The sequence below is a fragment of the Motacilla alba genome, chromosome 4, assembly GCF_015832195.1.
Source record: "Motacilla alba alba isolate MOTALB_02 chromosome 4, Motacilla_alba_V1.0_pri, whole genome shotgun sequence".
NCBI classification, from domain to species: domain Eukaryota; kingdom Metazoa; phylum Chordata; class Aves; order Passeriformes; family Motacillidae; genus Motacilla; species Motacilla alba.
This window is the reverse complement of record NC_052019.1, coordinates 25,442,626-25,462,618: the sequence shown is the minus strand read 5'-3', so window position 1 is coordinate 25,462,618 and position 19,993 is coordinate 25,442,626. Positions and strand designations below refer to the sequence as shown.

General features: G+C 43.0%; 2 protein-coding genes across 4 annotated transcripts in view; both read left to right on the top strand.

Moving 5' to 3' along the window:
* Positions 1-7,159, top strand: part of NFXL1 (nuclear transcription factor, X-box binding like 1) — a 45,940-nt gene extending 38,781 nt beyond the window's left edge. For both annotated transcript variants that reach the window (XM_038135713.1, XM_038135714.1), the window contains one exon: positions 3,912-7,159. In XM_038135713.1, the coding sequence (XP_037991641.1) occupies positions 3,912-4,085 (174 nt within the window). In that variant the 3' untranslated portion in view covers positions 4,086-7,159. The remainder of the gene's footprint in view (positions 1-3,911) is intronic.
* Positions 7,160-10,489: 3,330 nt separating this feature from the next.
* Positions 10,490-19,993, top strand: part of CORIN (corin, serine peptidase) — a 118,064-nt gene continuing 108,560 nt past the window's right edge. The window contains exon 1 of one of the 2 annotated variants that reach the window (XM_038134464.1): positions 10,490-10,725. In XM_038134464.1, coding sequence (XP_037990392.1) covers positions 10,651-10,725 — 75 coding nt within the window. In that variant the 5' untranslated portion in view covers positions 10,490-10,650. The remainder of the gene's footprint in view (positions 10,726-19,993) is intronic. The other variant, XM_038134465.1, reaches the window with a different exon arrangement.

The following is a 19,993-nucleotide window of genomic DNA, read 5'->3' as shown; positions in this document are numbered from 1 at the left end:
GGAAAACTTCACCTGTAATGAACCCTATTAGAAGGTTAACTTAGAGTTGTTAGTTATTTAGTGCATTAGGAAGCAGTAGTAGTAAAAAAAGGACAAAGCAGTAATAAAAAAAAATGACAAAACAAATTGTTAAAAAAAGAGACAGCTGTAACTAATAAATAGGCTCTAGAACTGCATACAAGTACTAACCTCGACTACTGCAGTCTTTTTATGTAACATTGGTTAGCATCCAGTTAGAACTCATAATCTGCCATCTGTTGATGGAAATTGGAGGACATCGCTATCATATGGTGTTGGGTCACATTAAAAGTATATTTTTGAGTGTACTCCCGTCTGACAAAAGTTTGCATCTTGTACCACCTTCCTCAATGTCATTAGCACATTTTTGTAGAGACTGTTCATCTATTAGTCACAGTTTCTTAAAACTATTTTGATTAATACTTCATTAAATGTTTTTATATACAAATTAGTTAGTGTTCTAGTAAGTCTGTGGATTTATATTTTGGTATTTGCTATATTTGGTTGCAACTTTTGCTAATACCATTTACAGATGGAATCACTTGTTTCTTAGTGGAAGAGATGGCTTGGCTAGGCTTCTTGTCATGGCCCTAGCAGCCAAACTTTCCCTCTGCTTCTAATTCAGAGGCACCCTGTGAAGCCAGGCTTTTCACAATTGCTAGAGGTGGAAGAAAGATCAGTGCTTTGATTATTTAACAACTCAGACCAAGCTCTCTCTCTCCCTCTCCATTGTAGGAGATTTGGTGAAATTTTCAAGCTAACTGTTTAGAGTTTCAATACTGGAAGTTAGGGTCTTGAACCTGAAGTGTAATTTACTGAGTTGTAAGAAAGATTTATTTTCCCTTTTTTTTATGTACAAAGAAAAAATTTTAACAGATCCTTAGAAGTTAAAAAGTCAAGTGTTCCCCTCCCCTATTAATAAAAATATATCCTCACTTTCAGTAAATACACTTAGTCACTGTTACTTGTATTCATTTAGCTACATTTTCCCATGGGAATGCTACTCCCTTCAGTGCAGAGAGAATATAGTGAACGACACATGAAAGAACAAAATCCAGGGCCTGAGCAACACTGAACTAGATATTTTGAATATACAGTTCAAATAAACACATGCCATTTAACTTTTAGTATGTTTACACACAAAGAAGTTAGGTTCTTAGCTAAATAAAAACCCTAGGCTTGTTTAGCTTGAAAAGTTAAGCTTGTTTGAAGACTGTGCACAACCATTACTTCAGAGGTCATTAAGGTGACACTTCAGGAATGTGACAGTTTCACAAAATCTGTAGGTAGCTTTTCAAGGGTAGTGATGGCTTCTCTCTCATGTTCTGTGCCTACAAATCTTTTTTTCCTTCTGTGCTTTTGGTGTTTTAAATTATATATTTATTTTTGGTTTTTGTAGAGTTCACTAGGAAAGTAATTCAATAGCTATTACATAATTTTGTTTGAGCCCTATATTTTAATTTAACTGTTGTAATTCGTCGAGCTTTCTGCTTTTGAAATGTACCAATCACAAGTGTATAGTAACTCTAGAAGCCCCAAATTTTACTTGAGTGTCTGTCTTAAAATGAAATACTATCATGTTTTCTGTAAAACCATAAAAACTCTGCCCTTTCCTCCAGGGTTTGGATTTTGAAAAACTGTTTCATTAAAATACTTTGCTTTTCTTAGGGAGGATTAGCTAGTTGAGAGTAATCTTGTTTCAAATAGGCTGTGACTTTGTCTGAACTCTTCTCCCATATCATCGAAGTGCCAACAATTTCTGCCTTTATTAGGTACAAAGGAATAGACATCAAAATAGGTTCCTTTCTCCTGCTTACAGTGGTATCTGGCTCAGGAAGGGAAGAGACGCTTTGTGAAACTGACAAATAATTGCTGTCAGTGGAGGGAGACCAGGCATAAGGCAACACTGAGTTCTGAGTGAAAATTTTATTTACTGAACTACCACTCCTGTCCCTTTCCCAAAACAGTCTTTTTCTTGTTTTTATAATGCACCTACTGTATTGTCTTAGTCCTCTTCCTGGCAGCACTGCAGTTGTTGTCACATAGATTTATTTCCTCTCATGGCCAGGCTTTGTCCCTGTTCACAGTCCATGATTCCTCTGCTTCAGCTCAGTCTTGCGCCTTTTGCCCAGCCAGTCCTGCCTTGCTGCGCTCTGCTACTCCCATCTCTTCTCCTTTCACTCCATCTGGTTTCTCTGCTCCCTACTGCCTTGTCCCATGTTTTCTCTGGTAGCTAACAACTTGACCAAAAAAACAGGTAGTCATCAGACTTTTTCTGATTTTAGTCTGTCTCAGGTCTTCCTAGCAATTAGATACCTTCTAATTGGAGCCTCATCCTAGTCTTCACTCTTTATTCTAGGTTGCCTAGTTCCAGTTTTATTTCAGCTTTGTACACTCAAATGAGTTTGTTCTGCATTCTCATGATGCTCTTTTAAAAAATGTATAGGGGGATGAGGAACAGGGATCAGAGATCCTATTGTTTATTCCATACAGGACCCTGAAACTACCATTCTTTATTGGAAGCCTGGAGTTCCTGCTTTTACAATTGTTTTGCTCCATTTTTGGGCCTATAGGCATGTGCTTCCTACTGGAGGATATTATATACTGTCGGAACTCAGGACATCCCTCTGGGTGCTCTGGATGGCCAGAGCTGCTGGCAGGGGGCTCTGAGACTCTGGCATGCAGCTAAAGATATGTGGGGTTTTGATCTTAGCTTGTGGAGCAAATTACTAACTCTGTATGAAGAATTACAAGCCACACACACAAGTTTAGGTTTTGTAGTAGAAGTAGTTTCGAAGTGAAAGGAAGAATTTTTGAGTGCTGTACAGGGGGGTTTTAAGCCTTGTACGCAGGGGTCCAAGTTTTGTACATGGGGGTAAGGAGTTCTAAGATGGAGGGATTTGGGTGTGCCCTGTCCTCTTTCTTTCTCCTTCCTAGCCTCCATGTCTTTGGTGATGTTGGCACTCACAGATTGGTTTAGAGTAGAAAGTCACTATTCAATATAGATGATAGGCATTGGGGAAAAAGTATAAACATATAATACATAATATAGAATATAAAAGATGGCACCAGCCCCCTGGGAGGGCAGTGTGCCTTTGTCTGACCTGCTGAATGGGCCACAGCAGTTCAGGAAAAGAATCTTTTAGATAACCAACAATAAACAACCTTGAGAATGGACAACAGAGGACTACTGAGTCTTTCTTTGAAGGCATGGGTTGGAGGAGAGACTTTTCCATCTTTTGGGGTCACCCCAATCCGGGGGCATGAGACCCCACAATATACCTCTTACATTCATATGAGTGATTAAATATTCAAGTTAAAACACTTAACAAATGGAATATTTTTGTGTGTATTTAAGATTATAGCAATTAATCTAAAATTTAGTGACCATGCAAATATAAAGAACTGAGGGAAATAGCATAGAATTTTAGTTACTTACGTTTTTATTAATTTCTTTTTGGCAGAGTGCATCTTTATTGCAAGGGAATGTCTTTGAAAATTTCAGCCTATGCCCTTATAGAAGTTGGTAAAATAGCTTAAATGCAAATGTTTTTTAATAGGAAAAAAACTTATTTTAACATATTTTATGGAAATAATCTTATTTTAGCTTAGTATTTTCAGCCCGAGTTTAAAAACTGAGCATGGAAAACTTCAGTTGGCTGCATTTTTGGCAATGTTTTTATAGCAAACTAAACAATGGTTTAATACTTGAAAGCAATGTGCTTTATACCTGTGGGATGTAGTGCCAACATCTCATCTGTGAGATGTGTAACTTCCTCTAGCTGACAGTTACTTCTATTGAATGCTATTTGGTAATGTTATTTAAAACCTTCACATGTCCTTGTTTTTAATTCTGATACAAATGTCAACTACTTGTGGTTTTCTTTATTTAGGCTGAACTGGAAGCTTTTGAAAACAGATTAAAAGGGCGAAGAAAGAATAAGAGAAGAAAGGATGAGGTAGAAGTTGAACAATCATCATGGCAAAAGTACAAGAACCTCATTATGCTGCCAGTGTTTGGAGTTGCTGTTGTGATGGTTGCATGGCTCATGGTCTACAATGACTGAAAATAACTCAATATTTCATATACCTCGGTTGGACTTTAGGTAGCTATTATTCCTACAATGTTAATCTGTGTAACAGAACTTAATAAGCATAGATTATGTATGTATACTCTTTGCTAAGAAAAATGTAGATGAGAGAAGAAATGTCACCTTTTGTGTTATTACATTCACAGCACAGAAGTGAAGTCAGACACTGAAAGTAATAGTAGATTCTAGTCTACACTGAAGTGCTGGTAGTTTGATTTGGATTTGTTAACATCTCTTCTATTATTCTTTTTCCTTGTCTCTATTTCATAATATTAAGAATAGCTTAGTATAAAATGGTTTATTGAATATATGTTTCCTGTAAAATCAGCTTAGTTGTTTATTGAAGGTTAGTGTTCTTACGCTCATCTTTGCTGTATCACACAATACTTCTATGCTTCACGCCAGTTTTAATTATGACAACTAACAGGGAACCTTGGGTCACTTAGGCTTGCATATTCTGGGGCCTTGTTCAGAGCTTTGTTCAGATAAAGGAGATGTGAACTATCTTTCAATTCAGCTGTATCACAAACAAAACAGTGCCCCCCCCTTAAAAACGGTGGGGTTTGCTTTTTTGTTGTTTCACCCCGCTCCTTCCCACCCTTGTTTCCTCAAAATTGAACTAACTGACAAGTTCCTTTAGTGGACAGATGCATATGCTGAACATGGATGTGAAGAAGTTTCAGGGTACAAGGCTGCATTCTCACTGTTGCCCCAACTGCCAGCAGCAGAAAAACAATTTGAAATTAAACTTAAGAGTATCAATTGGCTATTTGTATGGATAAATGTCAGAGTTGGATATTTGCACAGGTGTGCAAAAATGTAATTGGACAGTGTAACAATATAGTTATATGATGTTCTGAAGCCATCTGGGTGGTGCTTGGTAGTCACATTTAAACCATCTAGCTGAACTTCCAAATGTTTAAATATTTTCTTACTGACACTTTTGAATACCTTGCTTTAGGTTATCAGTATTGGTTGGTAGAATGGAAAGGTTTTTATCTGGCTTCAGCATTATCAGAGAAGCTATGTAGTCTCAGTTGAGAGACTGCAAATTAAATTCAGGAATGGGGAAATCAGAAAACTGAATTTTTAAACCTCTGCTAGAAACTTTTTGGTGATACTTGAGCATTGCAGGTTACTGCAAAGTGATTACAAGCTCCTGCAAAAAAAGGGGTGCATGGCCAACGGGTATTAGTATTATACCCTTGTAATTCAGGTATATAATTTCATCACAAATCATGCAGAAGCAGTGGGACCATTTGTATGAGTTAGCAGAAAATGTTGCAGTTTGCTTGAAAGCTCTTCTGGTTGATTTTGCTTACTTGTGAAGGGACCCAGTATTAATTTGAACAGATATCCAATTGTAATTCTGATTCAGCAGCAAGAAAATAAAATAGAAAAGCTGCAAAAAGGCAGAAGCTTTTGATTATATAGATTAAGAAAACAGGGATAAAATTAGTTTCTTTTCAGTTTTTCACAGAAGTTTGTGAATGACGAGAAAGGTGGGGAAAACTTGGCAATATTTAGCATGGATTGATGCTATTCTATAGTACTTTGTTTTTAAATTAATTTTAGAAATTCATATTACTTATGTGTCAGACCATTAGTATTTAAAGTTGTAGAATTAATTGAAATTACACTGTGCAAAGTTGCATCTCCATTGAATTTCTTATTTTCTAGTATAAAAGGTAAACATTGTTTCATATGGTTGCTTTAACTTTTTTCTATCATATTAATGCCTGGAAGATAATTTCAGATATAAGTATGTTTTCTTTAACAAGAGTGAGGTGATGGTATTGTATTGTGACGGCATATGTCAGTAACTCTTCTGTCACTAAGGAAAAAGGAGACATATTTTTGTTCAGATGAAGTAAAATGTGATGGTTTATCCAAAAGTACAAAAAGATACCTTTCTGGCTGAAATATGGAAATCAACATGAATGAGAACTATATGGAAACAGCTTTTATCTTGCATGACTATCACTAATTTTTCTAATTTACTGCTAGCTTTAAAATAATTACAATGGAAATTTTATCCTTGCTTCTACAGCAAAGAGAAGAAACCTCTCTCTAGCGAGTTATACTGCTTAACTGCACTTGTTATATGTTTGAAGAAATACTTAGTATTGTTTTCTGCATATTTGTGGGAAATACTGGAGAGGAAAAGGCTTCTCATTGATCATCTTCATCAAAGATTGCCATGCTTTTTTACTATACAAATTCATTCTGTTCATACAAAGGTATGTGTGAGTGGGCATATTCCCTTTCTTAAAGGATTTGTATCTCTTCTGAACCTTGCATATGCAAGGCGTACCTATTTTTGAAATTTTATTCAAAATAGTTCTGTATATCTTATCCAACCATCTGAGTCATTTGCACTCTCTTGGTCTGCCTGCTGAACCAGATATTTATTTCTTGGCATAAAAAAAAGTGTGGGGGTTCAAGCAATCTGCAGTTTAATAAATCACTAGGTTTTTGTTTATTTCTTTAAAATATTTTTACAGTTAATATTTTGCCTTTCTTTGGTTGGAGCTGCATGTTGTCAACAACCTTTGAAGTAAAAGATACAGATAAAATCACCTTTTATTCAATATTAATGAAAGATGGTAATTTTAGAAAAGACATTTTGAACTGAAGGTAGGGTTTGGTAGCAATTTATATGTAATGTACTGTTACATAATGTAATGAGCAAATATTTTTAATGTTGACAGCTTACAAAAAATGCATATTAATCAGTATACATTAAAACAAATTATATAATCTGACCTGCTGTTGAAGGGAAATTACAGCAATAGAAGCCTGATAATGACTTAACATGAAGAATATTTAGGTATGTGTAAAATGAACAAAACTTGGGACTTTTCCCGATTCTGGAAGCATTGTGGTGAAAATTTATCCTTACACTGAGCCAAGGTTCTTACAACTGTTCAGTATGTTTGTAATTGGAAACTTCTAGGGCAAGTTTTTTCCCTGTAACAGTATAAAATCCATTGTGTGTGTTAATTTAATGTAAAAACCAAATCAGACAATAAAAATATCAAAAACTTGAAGAATTGTGTGTTCTTAAGGACTGGTGTAGCGAAGCAGCAAACTTCCCAGGTAATGATGACTGACACACTGCAGCCCAAGTTTTAGGTATGCTTTTTGCCCCCTTCTCTGGCAGTGATAATTCTTACTTGTTAGATGAATCCCGGAATTATGTAATTGTGTTCCTTCATGTTACTGCTCTGACAAAATTGTGAGAGTGGGTTGGCGAAGTTGATTAAGGTGAAACAAAGGGGAATGGACTTGGTAGTTTGTTTTTTTTTTGGCCTCACAGGGGAGAAATAGAGCTGATTTATTAGACATTTGTGCTGACCTTAACTACCAGAGAAGGAAATGTTACTAAGCAGATAGCACCAAAATTTGTTCATAAAAGCATCTATGTTTGATTGTGGCTTTAAAGCAGTGAACTCTTGAGTTTGTCATCTCAGTAGTACTCAGGCTCCAAAACATATCTGCCCTGTGCCAGCTTTCTCTGAGTGATGAGCTTGGGTGTTGTGGGGTGAGAGCACAGAGATGCTTGGTCTGAAGTGTGTTCCAATGCCAGGCAGTGGAAGCTTGATGTGTGTGCTTTAGGTTGGAGCATTCTTGTTTGGACAGTTCTTGTGTAACCCTGTTCTCATTTTCATTTAGTTTGGATATCCTTTTTCTGCTTTGCAATGCTTTGGTTTCATCCTGTTACCAGTTGTTATCTATGAGCATTTCAATTGCTCCCTTTCCTTGCTTCATGAATATATTTGTATTCCTGTCTGCTCTTATTCAAGTAAATTAGTCAGTTGCTCTAGAGAATTAGAAAATTAAAAACCTGTAGTGTTTTGTATTTCCTAGGAAAAGAAAGGCAAGGTAAAAATTAAGGAAAAAAATCAAATGAAGTCTAATTATAAGATAATGAGATATACTTCTTTCCACAAAGATGGAAAGATGGTTAGATGTTAATGAATTATTTGAACACTGCATTATGATGTTTATGTGCCATGGCACCAGAAAACAATTCTGTGGTATGGATTATGTATGAATATGACCTGTAAAACATCAAACTCAGATGTAAGGTAGGCTAAACAGCATCTGTGTAGAAAGAAGTAAGTCATACTCTGAGGGAACTGTGGCTTGATTCAACCAAGCATTATTTATGCTAAATGTTGCTCATGCAGTGATTTCCCAAAATCACCAACAAAATCAGAACTTAGGCTTTCTTTGTGTGCTGCTGAATCTTGTGAAACTCCAGTTTCAGTGGCACTTCTATTGGAGGAAATTAGTTTGAGATGAAGAGTCAAGACTGGCTTGGGGTTTGGAATTCACAGTTCTCCAGCTGAAGCCATCCTCAGCCAAGGCCAAGCTGGCTTTGCAGTCTGAGTCATGTACTGCACCTCTTAGATACAGGTTTTCATTTACTGTTACTAGAATTTTTGACAGGGCTACCTAATCTCTGTATCACAAATTATGGTTTGATTCCTGCATTACAGCACAAAATATTTGTTGTTTTACATTAAGCAATATGATGATTTTGCATAAATGGTCTTTATTTTCTCTCTTTCCATGCTTTTCCTATTTTTGGTGCAATTGTTTTAAAATCACCACTGTTTTCCTCCAGATGCTGGAGGTTGGTTTGGAGAGATGTTTGGTTGGTTGGGTAAAAAGTGCAGCAGCACTGAGTTACCATGAGCAGAAGCCTCTAAGTACATTGGCACTCCAGAAGCATAGAGAACACTGTCTGCACCATAACATTTGTGCACAAAGTAACAAGGCCTAAATCTGAAGGTATGGAAGTACAGGTATTGAAAAGAAACTGGGAAAAAAAGCTAAGAAATGTTCATCATATTTATTATTTATATATAAACATATATGACACCATGTGTTTATATTTACAAATATAAACAGTGTTATGAGGGGTATCACCCTCACTGATTGTTAAGAGTGGTGACAGGGCTGGAAGCCATATTCATAGAGGTGGTGGTTCACATTTTCTTGGGTGTTCTCTGATTCACATTTTGAATGATAGCATTTCAGTAGTACTAAATCATGCACAGTAAAAACTGGAAGCCTTTTTGGTTTACAGGTGTCATCTCAGAACCCCGATGCAGTCCTGGTGACATCTTTCTGTGGCTCTTGGAAGGGTCTTGAACTGTTTCTATTCTGGTACCACACACTTCTGCCCATTTTGTACTCATTGTTTTGCCTTTTGTCCTGTTGACTTTATCATTCGTGGCTAGTATTGGTGAGCTCCGTTGTGTGCAGAGACCGGGGCTTCAGTCAGACTTAACATCTTCGAATGTAAACACAGGGCAAGGGGACAAACAGATCAAATACAGGTCTTAAAAGCTGGTATCTCATGGGGGTAGGACATTTGCTCTGTCATTTGCAGCTTCGGGCGGCACTTGTCTCTTGGTCTGAGAATTTTGCTTCAACAGATATGCAACAATCAGCACATCCTTCCAGCTACGGATCGTTGGGGCTGGTCAGGACCAGGGCAAGGGGTAACGCCGTCGGGTCGCCGCTATTCCCCCGCGCAGCGCTTCCTCGCAGGGAAGGGACGCCGGGGGGCTGGGACCGGAGCCTTCCTGCGGGGAAGGAGCTGGGGAAACCTGTGGTTGGTTCCGAGAGGTTCCTTCTGCCGGAGCTCTTTCCCTTCCGCTTCTGCGGTGCCAGCGCCTCTTTCAGCTCTCTTTAAAGCGTTAGAGGCTGGGCTGCGACAGGCCAGCCGCTGTGCTACAGAGGGAAGCGTTGCAGTCCCTGCAGGCGCGAAACTCTCCATCCCTGGGCTGAAAGGAAAGCCTTTGCCGGACCGTAACGTAAAATAAAGCTCAGGGAAGTCCACCCGGGAACCGCGGATGAATGAAGGGACACGGGAGTCTGGCCCACGGTTGCCAACCTCCGCTCTGAACTCTGCGGCTCGACTCGGTGGGCCGAGAGCGCCTGCTGGTCCGTGCGCTGGGCGGGCTTCGGATCGCTTCAGCCGCAAGTGCGCGTCCGGGCGGGCTTCGGATCGCTTCAGCCGCAAGTGCGCGTCCGGGCGGCCCGGGGGCCAGGAGCGGCGGAGCCCCGGCGAGCCAAGGTAAGGGGTGCGAGGGGCGAACTCCGCGGGTTCTTGCCCCTTACATCATCTCTGACTCAGGCTTGTCTTTCCACCTGAAGCCCTTCGCAGCATGACGAGGCGTCCCTTAACCGGATGGGGGGATGGGGAGGGGCGCCCAGCCTGTGCCCACTCCATCCGCCCTCCCTGGGGGACGGCTTTAGGGCGAAATTAGCAAGTGGGCTGTCTCTCAGCGTGTCCCCTAGGGGTAGAGCCTTGTGTGCGAAAGGGGTGGGGATGTGGCTCTTTCTCGCGGAGGTTTATTATTATTGGGTGGAGGAGCGGGGAGGGGGAGTCTGCAGAGCAGACAAAATGCGAAGCCGTGCTCGCAAGTGTGTCTGTGACTGGCTGGACGCGGTTCGTCAGAGACCGAGGTAGAGAACGGTGAGGGGGCGACCAAAGTGGAGAGGGGTCAGCAGCAGCCAGAGCATGCTCTCCACGCAACAGTTCCCTGCTCTGCCTGCGGAGGAGGAGCGCTACCGGCAGGTCCTCTCCGCCAGCCGGGTAAGGCGAGCCTCAGGGCGCTCCCCTCCTCGCGGGGGACCGCCTGGGGGCCGGGGGCAGCGCGCTCAAGGGACACCCGCGGCCGCAGCCGCCCCATGGGCAATTCCCGTGCGCGGCACACAGCCTGCGCTGCCGCCGCGAGGCTGAGCGGTAGGGTGCTCGGGCAAGCGGAGCAGGGGCAGTCCCCTCTCCGAGCCCGTCGAGCTGCTGGAGCGAGAGCGGACCCGTGGCTCGCGGGCAGGGACGGGGCCGTGTCCCCCGGAGGCGCGGCCTGGGGGACGGCCGGGGACAGTGACCTGCCGCACCAAGCCTGCCGCGATGGGGCCGTCCCGGAGCACTCCTGTGTTGAAACTTGAGGGGACGCGCCGGGGACGGCCGCGTTCTTAGGCGCGGGCTGCAGGTGAGCCGCAGGCAACAAGCCCTCGTTGTCGGCGTCTCAGGGAGAGCCGAGCGGCGCCCTCGTCCCGCTTTTCTCACCAAGCACGGAAGATCAGCGGGGCTGCTGTGCCCGGTAAATGCTCTGCCGCTGGAAGGAGCGGGGAGGAGTTGGCCGAATCCGACAACAGGTCCGGCCAGGATTTGCAGGATTTGCAGGAGGAAAGTTTTGGCTTAACCTCTGTCAGGGCTGTCATGGCAGCTCCATCGGCGGCTGGGCTCCCGACGAGCCGATGCACCGTGCCTCCGGCGCGATAGTTGCTCCCCGGCGTCAGCAGTAGCTGGCTATATCCTTACCTCGGTGCACCCTGGGGTTGGGTGGAGGGACCCCCAACCCCCTCCCACGGCTGTCCGGCGGGATGGTACCGCTGGCCGTCAGGAGGTTATCCTGTACAGGGTCACGGAGGGGGCCAGGGAGAGCCAGCCTCTGTGGCTGCAAGTGTCCGGAAGGCATAGCGCAGGTGTGGTGTGGGCAGTCTCGCAGCACACAGCTGTGGGGAGGGATGAGGGGGTCTGCCGCCCTTATGGGAAAGGCTGCATAAGAGGGGACGAGAGGGAACTTGCAGGAGGTGGCTGCTGCGCTAGTGCGAGCTTGCAGGGTGGGTCCCCCCAGCCTGCCCTCCCCTCCGCTAGCCGAGGCGCAGGTGTCTCGCCAGTGTCCCCGGCGCGGGTGCGCTGTCAGAGGGGCAGGCACGGCGGGGGCCGCGGCTGTACAGCGGGGAGCCCCCGGCGAGGGAGAGGGAGCGTCCGCAGGGAGGGACCGGCTGCTCTCGCCCTCTCCGCCGCCGGGAGGGACCGGCGAGGGCCGCGCCGGAGTGCTGAGCCTGATGCGTGGCGCTTGAGGAGAGGGCGACGGAGCTTCTCGCGCTGTCACACCGATCGTACGCGACCGGAATGGCACAGCAGGGGGCTTCACAAGTTTATAAACACGGCACTATACTTTAGTAGTATCCTTGCTCCACTTGATTTAAAACGCAGAGTCCTTGGATGCATTTCATGGGAGGCAGTTAATTAATTAATTTGCTAGCAGCCTGGTTGTGATTATGAAACTCTGAAGTGAGATCAAATATCTAGAGCTTTTAATGCATTCAAAGGATCTCTTGGGAAGTTTTGGCTTTCAGCAGTAAGAATGTGGTAGTGGATTTTTCCATATGGGTATGTACACCCTTCCTGTGTTCCTAAAAGATGGACCAGTCAGCAGGAATAAATTCTTTTTTTTTTAATGGATGCTCTGGAGATCTCTGGATATCTCCATTATAAGCTTCTTGGGTGCTGTGGCACATGAATGAATGAATGTTTCACTGAGATAGTCCAAACAACAAAAAAGTTGTAATACAAGAAATCAGAGAACTGCTCTGCCTGTGTCCCTTTAAAAGCTGGTGGTATCCCCAGAGGACCTTGGACATCTAGGTTCTGTAGAAAGATCGGGACTCCTCCAACCGAACAAGGGAATCCTAAACAGTGTTTAAATCTCTTTTAGAAATGAAATGCTCATGACTTTTTTCCCTCCTCCAAAGGCCATTTATGAAGTACCTCAACAGGCAGACAGGTCTTTCTGCCTGTGGAGAAGCCTGATCCTCCAACTTCACATATATCCTCACTCTGCATGCATTTTTAAGGAAGCCACCAGGACTTGTTTTCCTGAGAAGGCTCTCATGGTGGTGAGCCAGGCAGTACAGCACGCTTTCCCATGTTAGAGGAGTTTGCTTGTGCTTTTAGTATCTCGTGAGGCCATCAGGACAAAATACTGTTTTTCCTGAGTATTTTGGAGCTGGAACTATAAAATCCTGAAGAAAACATTCACTTCCTTTCCACAAGTCTTAGCTGGCTCTCAACTGTATGCAGATAACTTGAATGTCCAGTGAATTAAAAGTATTGTATGTAGATGGTTGGAAATGTGTCATGATTGGAGGTGTTCTATAAAATGTGCACAGGGCAACTTTATATATCACTGTTATTGTATGGCTGTTAATTGTGTATTAGATGATGTCTGCAGATACAAGTCAAAGCCAGGACTGTTAACAGTGCCAGTAATTACTTTAAAATGTGGGTTTACTTGAATGTAGGAGTTGCCCTTTTTTAAATTTTTCTTTTCCTGCTAAGCTGATATACATGTTTAGGTCTTAACACTCAGCTCCCTTGAGGAACATTACTGTCCTGGCATTGTATTAAGCCCATGTATTGCCAGACACATAATTTCTTGTCATTAGTCACACAGCCAGACGAGGAATGTGTGCAGAGGCTGAGGTGGATGAGCACCTAGACAGAAATCTCATTTGTCAGAAGGAGAATGGTCCTTTCAAGTGAAGGTGAAACAGGCAAGGGAATTTTGAGATTGTAGTATCTGACGAAGAAATCCTGCAGCTCCTGCTCAACTGCTCTAACCAACAAATAGTGAACTGTAAACAAACCCTTTGTTCACAAGCAGGAAGACAGCACTTCAGCATGGCTAAGTGGATGTTTGAGCTCTGTCAATCTTTCCCATGCTGAGGCCCAGCAGATTCAGGTCATGCCAATCCAGGAGGCACAATATAAGCACTACTGGTACTTCCCTAAGGACATGGGAGCTGTGGCTTTGACCCCACCTGGACTGGGAAGCCCTGGGTACCAGGCCATGTGCTTTCAGGCTGTACAGATCATGCTGTTAGGTGGTTACATACACTGGCACTATCTCCTAGTGTGGTCAGGTTTTAAAAGATGGCTATAGCTACATTGTGTGGGAAGAGTCCTGTCAGCGTGTCAGGTATCCTTAGCAAATGCTTACAAGGCCAGATGAATGTCTTGTTTCTGAGTGCCAGCCAGGGTTTGGCAGGGGTGGATGTCAGGCCACTTGCAGTAGGGCAGTTTTAGACTTGCACATGCAGCTTAGGCCCTTTCAGATGTGGCTGCCAGACATCTCCTGATAGTTAAATGCCTTCAGGATGAAGCAGCTAAGTAAGCAGCAGGGCTTGAGGGGGGCAGTCTGATTACAGTTTGAAATACTGATGCTTGTAGTCTGTCCCAGTTTCTTTCCCTACCAAAAAGAAATGGACCTCATAAGTGGCAGGCTGGGTACATACAGTTCTGCAGTGCCAGGAGAGAAGGGTAGGTGATAACCTGCTGTGAAGTGATAGATTGTCATAGTAGGAGAAAGGTTAAATCCTCCTTGCAAGTGTCTTCACACTCATGAAGTGACTGAAGACAGTATCCAGATAGCTGCAGCCTGACTATTTTCATTGCCTCTGAATTTTCAATGCTCTTGGCCCTCGGCAGTCAGTTGTGGCCTTGTGAGTGTGTGCAGTTTTACATAGAACTGTCCTGGGCCTCGCTCTGGGTGCCAGGGGTGAGAGCCCCCCCTGCGCTTGCTGGGACTGCGGGGAGTGGGGTGGCCCTCACTCCCCGAGAGGCTGCATGAGTTAAAGTGGGGGCAGAGAGGGAAGGAGGAGCGTCTGGGCCTTGTCCCTTTGGCTCTCGCGGCAGCAGCCCCCGTGTCCAGCGGGCTGTCCCCGTGTCCAGCGGGCTGTCCCCTCTCCCGGCGGCGGCTGCCGCCTTGCCCGGCCGTGCTGAGGGGCGAAGGGGGGGCTGCTCCTGGGTGCCTCTCCCAGTCCGCAGCCCCGCGGCAGAAGAATACGATGCCGATCGCATCCTCTCCCTTAGTCCCCCGCCCTCTATAAATAACTCCGGCTGAGCTGACCTGTCAGATTCCCCCGGCAGAGCGATCCCCTGACCCGGGCCGCCTGCAGTGGAAAGTCTGAATGCAAAACATACCGCAGTAAAAATAGAGCGGCCGGGGTGCCCTGCCGGCAGGTCCCGGCGGCTCTCGGTGCCGCACCGGGCCTGGCTCCCGCTGTCCCCTGGGCGCTCCCGTCAGCACTGAGAGCTCCCCCCGCTCCTAAATCTGTGTACACTTTAATGCCCCAGTGGGGAATGCTTTTCTCGCTGTCAGATGGAAGCATAATTCATTTTTGCTGTGGAACAGATAGTTCCGAGTAGCGTTTTTAATTTCGGCTTGCCTTTTTAACCAGCAAAGATGAAAGAAATACGAAAAATGGTTAATTTCCTAAATGTAAAAATAATAATGAGATGACTGTCAAGCAAGAGATTCTGATTTCAAAAAAAGGTGAGACTGTTGCTACCTCTGAAGTCTAAATTAGATTCCATCCTGTGCCTACCTTGTGCACACAGCTGCTCTCCTGAAGGGATAGATCTCCTTGGCTATGGTTTCAAGACATTATAATTTAAAGCAGTGCTTGTAACTAAATTGTGCATATATTATTTCTGGTTGTTTTACCTGCGAAACTTGAATATCTAGGGGTTAAAGCCAGCAATAGGCACCAGAAAATGCTGTCTGATGCTGCTGGTTCATCCACGTCACAGTTGTTGGCCCTCAGTGCCCTTCGGGGCGCAGCCGACTCTAGGGGTGGTGGTGGCGTGGCCTCGGCCCACAGCCAAGATTCTAAAGATTTTTTAGAGATTTTATTTCCACCCCACATGGCCACTTGCTCTTTCCTTACCCCATCCTGTGGGATGGGGAAGAAAATAGAAAGAATGAGAAAGCTCACAGGTCAAGATAAAGGCTGGGAGATCCCTTCATGATTATCATCATGGACAAAACAGACTCGAGTGGAGTAAATTAGTTTATTACTGATTAATGCATATTGACTGAGTCAGATATTGTGAAACAAAAGCAAAAAATGAAGCAAGCATTAAAACACTTCAGGAAAACACCTCTCGCTTCCTGGACCTCTCAGCTTCCCTCCAGACTCCTCTCCTTCCCCTTTGTTATCACCACAGGTGGCACTCAGTCCCTTCAGTGAGGCAATGAACAGCACAGGGAAGGACTGTGGTTCTCTTCTACTCCTTCGTTCTTACTCATCCTCTGCTCCCGTGTGGATCCTCTGTGGGCTGCACTCCTTTTGGGAGTATTTGCTCTACCATGGAGCTTGTACTTCTCACCTTGGTGTTGGCACTGCTGTTTCTCACTCTTTTCCTGCTTCTCTGCCTGTGTTGTGTGTGTGGCCTTTCTTAAATACTTTTTCATGGAGGCGCCACCAACTTGGTTGATGGGCTCAGCTGTGTCCTGTGGTGTGGATCCAGGCGGAACTGGACATATCTGGCACACAGTAGCTCCTGCTCTCTTCTCAAGGAGGCCAAATTTGCAGTACCCCCACTGCCAGCAGCTTGCCACCTACAAGGATAGCCAAGTAATTGGGATAGAAGTGGTGGCCAGGGTACTGACCAGAGTAGCAGTGTTGCCTCCCTGGTTTTCTGCTTCCCTGTCTCTCTTCCCCTATCCCCAAATCATGAAAGAATGAAAACAATCCAGCCATCCTTCCATTCCTTTTCATCATTTCTGTCATTAGAGTGGAATCTTTGCATCATCTGCTTGTTTGGGTGCCACACAGTTTACAGTTCTCTGGTTTTTTTTGAGTTGTTTCCAGCATAAGGTAGCTTTCTAACACGTTGACCTCTAGAAACTGAATAGAGGCTGAAAATCAGATGCTGACAGAGCTGCTTTTGAATGGTGAAGTTTGTGCTGTGATGGTTCAGGCGCTGCTCCTGGGGGACAGCTCCTGTAAGTCTGTAGGAAAGAAGACTGTCAGGTTGCATCACTGCAGGTGCTCCTGTAAGCTATTGCTCTCCCAGAATTGCAAGGCCAACTTTTTCTTGGCAAAAGAAGTATTTTGTATATTGAACATTTAATTGATCTTCACCTAGTCCTTTAAGGGAAAGGAAGTGAAGGTAGAGTTTCCTTTTTTAGGACTGCATCAGATTTCGTCTACTCCAATTCACGTGTTGTAGTGCAGGGAGATTCCAATATTCAGTGTATGGTGCTCTTAGTTTGGGACTGGTTGGTGATTGTCAAAGTCTGTCTTTCCCTTCTTCCCTTCCTAAAATGTGTAACACTCAGTTCTGCCATATACAGAACCCAGTGTTTTAAAAACCAATGTGCTAGAATCTTTCTGAACTGATTTGTTTGATGCCAGAGAGAGATTTCACTTGGCAGTGATTTAGCAGTAGTAGTAATTGCCCAGAGCAATTCCTATTACTATTCATCACCTCAAAAGAACTCCTAGTTTCAAAATAGCTTATACTGTCACTCTAATACTATTGAAAATTTCTTGATAACATCAAAGATCCAGGAGGCATTTCCTAAGAAAAGAGACTCTCATTTTCCCTCTTTTTTGCCTCTGAGTGAAGCAGTGAGAAGTTGCTTATGTGCTCCTTGCATTGTTCCTCTCACTAGTGATTTCAGAAAGCAGCCAGGTCTTTCTCTTGGAAATAAAACCTCTGGTAGATAGCACTGAGGACTTTTCCATCCCACATCTCTGAGTCCTGCAGCTCTGCATTCATGTAATAGTACAGCAGATAGCTGTAAAACACAATCATGTTTTCTCCAGACTTCTGTGGGACAGTGGAGCGACATGGGTATGTCTTCCATTGCTGCTGCTTTTGCCATCAAATTTTTTACTGGGTGGATTACTTTGCCTGTGGTAAAGTTGTCCTGAAACCAGTGGCACCTGGAGATTATTGAAGCAGCACAGGCTACATTTCTCAGGCTTTTCCCAACCTCCTGCATTTTCACATCTCCAGGAAGAAACACAGACAGCTGAGCCCGCCTTGCCTTTAACAGCCTTTCCTTTATTGCCATGACACAGTATTGAGTGACAGATGTTGCTGATACATTATTGTTTGAAAAAGCTAGTACTGTGCATCTGAAAATATTGCCTAAATGGATAATATTTCTGAAAGAATATTAGGAACTGTCTGCAGTAAGTAGCTATCTTTCTTCTCTTTTTTTTTTCCTTCACATTGCCTTTCAATATGCGGCAACTACATAAAAGAATTAAGTAGTAAATGCCTTTTCATAAGCTTTGTTGTGTCCCTGCTCAGCCATTTTGAGGGTCTTAGCTTAAATAATTTGTAGTGCATGTAGACAAGCCTGGAAAGGAAGTCTGAAATGATGATTGAATGTGTTTAAAAGTTGTTAACAAATACTTTGCCTATAAAGTGAGAGATATGGAATAGTGTTGATGGTATGAGATGGTTTGGATGGTTTGAGAAATCAGATGGTTTCCCTTTGCTTTTTCCTTATCACAGATTGACTCTTGGAGTTTTCCAAAGAAAATGTGAATGGAAGGAAATCTGGCATCTGTTCTAGGGATGACAAATTGAATATTTCTAGCCATAAATATGGTAGAATTTTTATTATTTGATGAAATAATCAGATTATTATTGTCTCAGTGACTTAGATGGATGTTTTTATCCCATAAATCTTTATGTGATCTTAAAACTTCATTATTATATCAATGTCATAGTCAAATATATGCACCAATATTAGTGCCTTGTTAACCCACTTAATCTTGAGTTTTCTGTATTGGCTCATTTTTTTTGTAAGTTCAGCAGTATTGAATAGGTTTAATCTCTAGTCACCTCTCCTGTTATTTCTGTCTCAATGTCTTGGTAGTTTCAAAAAATATTCTTCCCTTTCTTTATTTCTTTTACTGAAGCAAAATGTTCAAAGATGACGTGTTTCTGAACAAAGTGGTATCCTACGGAAAAATGAATGAGTCACCTCTAAATTTTTTAGGTAGTAGGTTATCGACCTTTGTGACATTGTGTAAACCCATTTTCATCCTTTGGAGGAGGTAAAATAAAAATCCAGCTATGCTGAACAGATAAGGTTTTCCTTTGACACTAAATCACATCCTTTCCTTTGATTATTATTGCTGTTGGCCTTATCTTTGGTCCAAGTGTTAGTATCTTTTTAAATCACAATTCAGAAAAAAGTTAGTAAAGTTAACATTATACATTAAAATTCTAACTTTTAATTTCTTCTAGGTAGATGTTTATAGTTGAAGAATAATTATGCATTTTTAATGAAAATTTAATAAAAATGCATGAAAGAGACAAATGCTTTTGAAAAGATTCCTGCAATTTTTTAGCTTGCATTCTAATTTACCTTCTAGTTAATGTAATTGAAAGCTTTAAATGGGTTAAGCAATTGCATAATCAGCAGTAGGCATTGCACAGAAGGTTAAACCTACTGACGAGGCATTAACAGGAAAAAAAGGTATAACCAGTTATGAGCTCTAACTACTTCTGATGGGATTTCTACATAGGCAGTGGGTGACTGATACACTGAATATGAGCCACAGGACAGGCAGGATTTCCTTTTGCCCTTTCTAGTTTTCCAGGCTTGAAAGTTTAAGAGGAGGTTTTCCACTAACAGTATCCCTCCACCCCCTCAAAATGTTTTTGGGTTTTTTTTTCCAAATTTTTTTTTCTTGTCGGAAAGTAGGCCATTAAGATTTTTCTGTGGGTTTTTTTTTACGGTTTTCAAATTTGCCTTTCTTGTGCTAATGGCTCTTCTGCAGACATCTGCTCATTGAATTCCCAGCCAGGCAGGAACCTGAAGAGGGTACTGTGTTACTTACTCCCTGCTTGCTGGGTTGTGATTCTCAGCAGTGTGTAGCCAGAGGCTTGCCATCGCTGTTCAGCATGCTTAGCTCAATGCAATGAACATCTGGGTAGTCAGGAAAGCATTAGAATAGACTCTCTGTGTGTTCAGAAAAACAGCACGGCACTGTGGAAACTTCCATGAGTAATTTTTGCAAGCCGTAGCAACTTAAAGAAAACGAAGAACCCCTAGAGCATGAATTCTGCATTAGCTAAAGAGTACTTTCCCCAGAACAACTTCCCACTGCTTGTGGAAGTGGGCTGAATGGATGTTCGTGTTCTGGCACTGAGAACTATCAGATAATGCTAACCATAGTCTAATCCTTAAAATTAATGCCTTTTCTACACACTTCAGTTTTTAAAAAATCTTTCCTATCTTCCATATGTTTCCTGA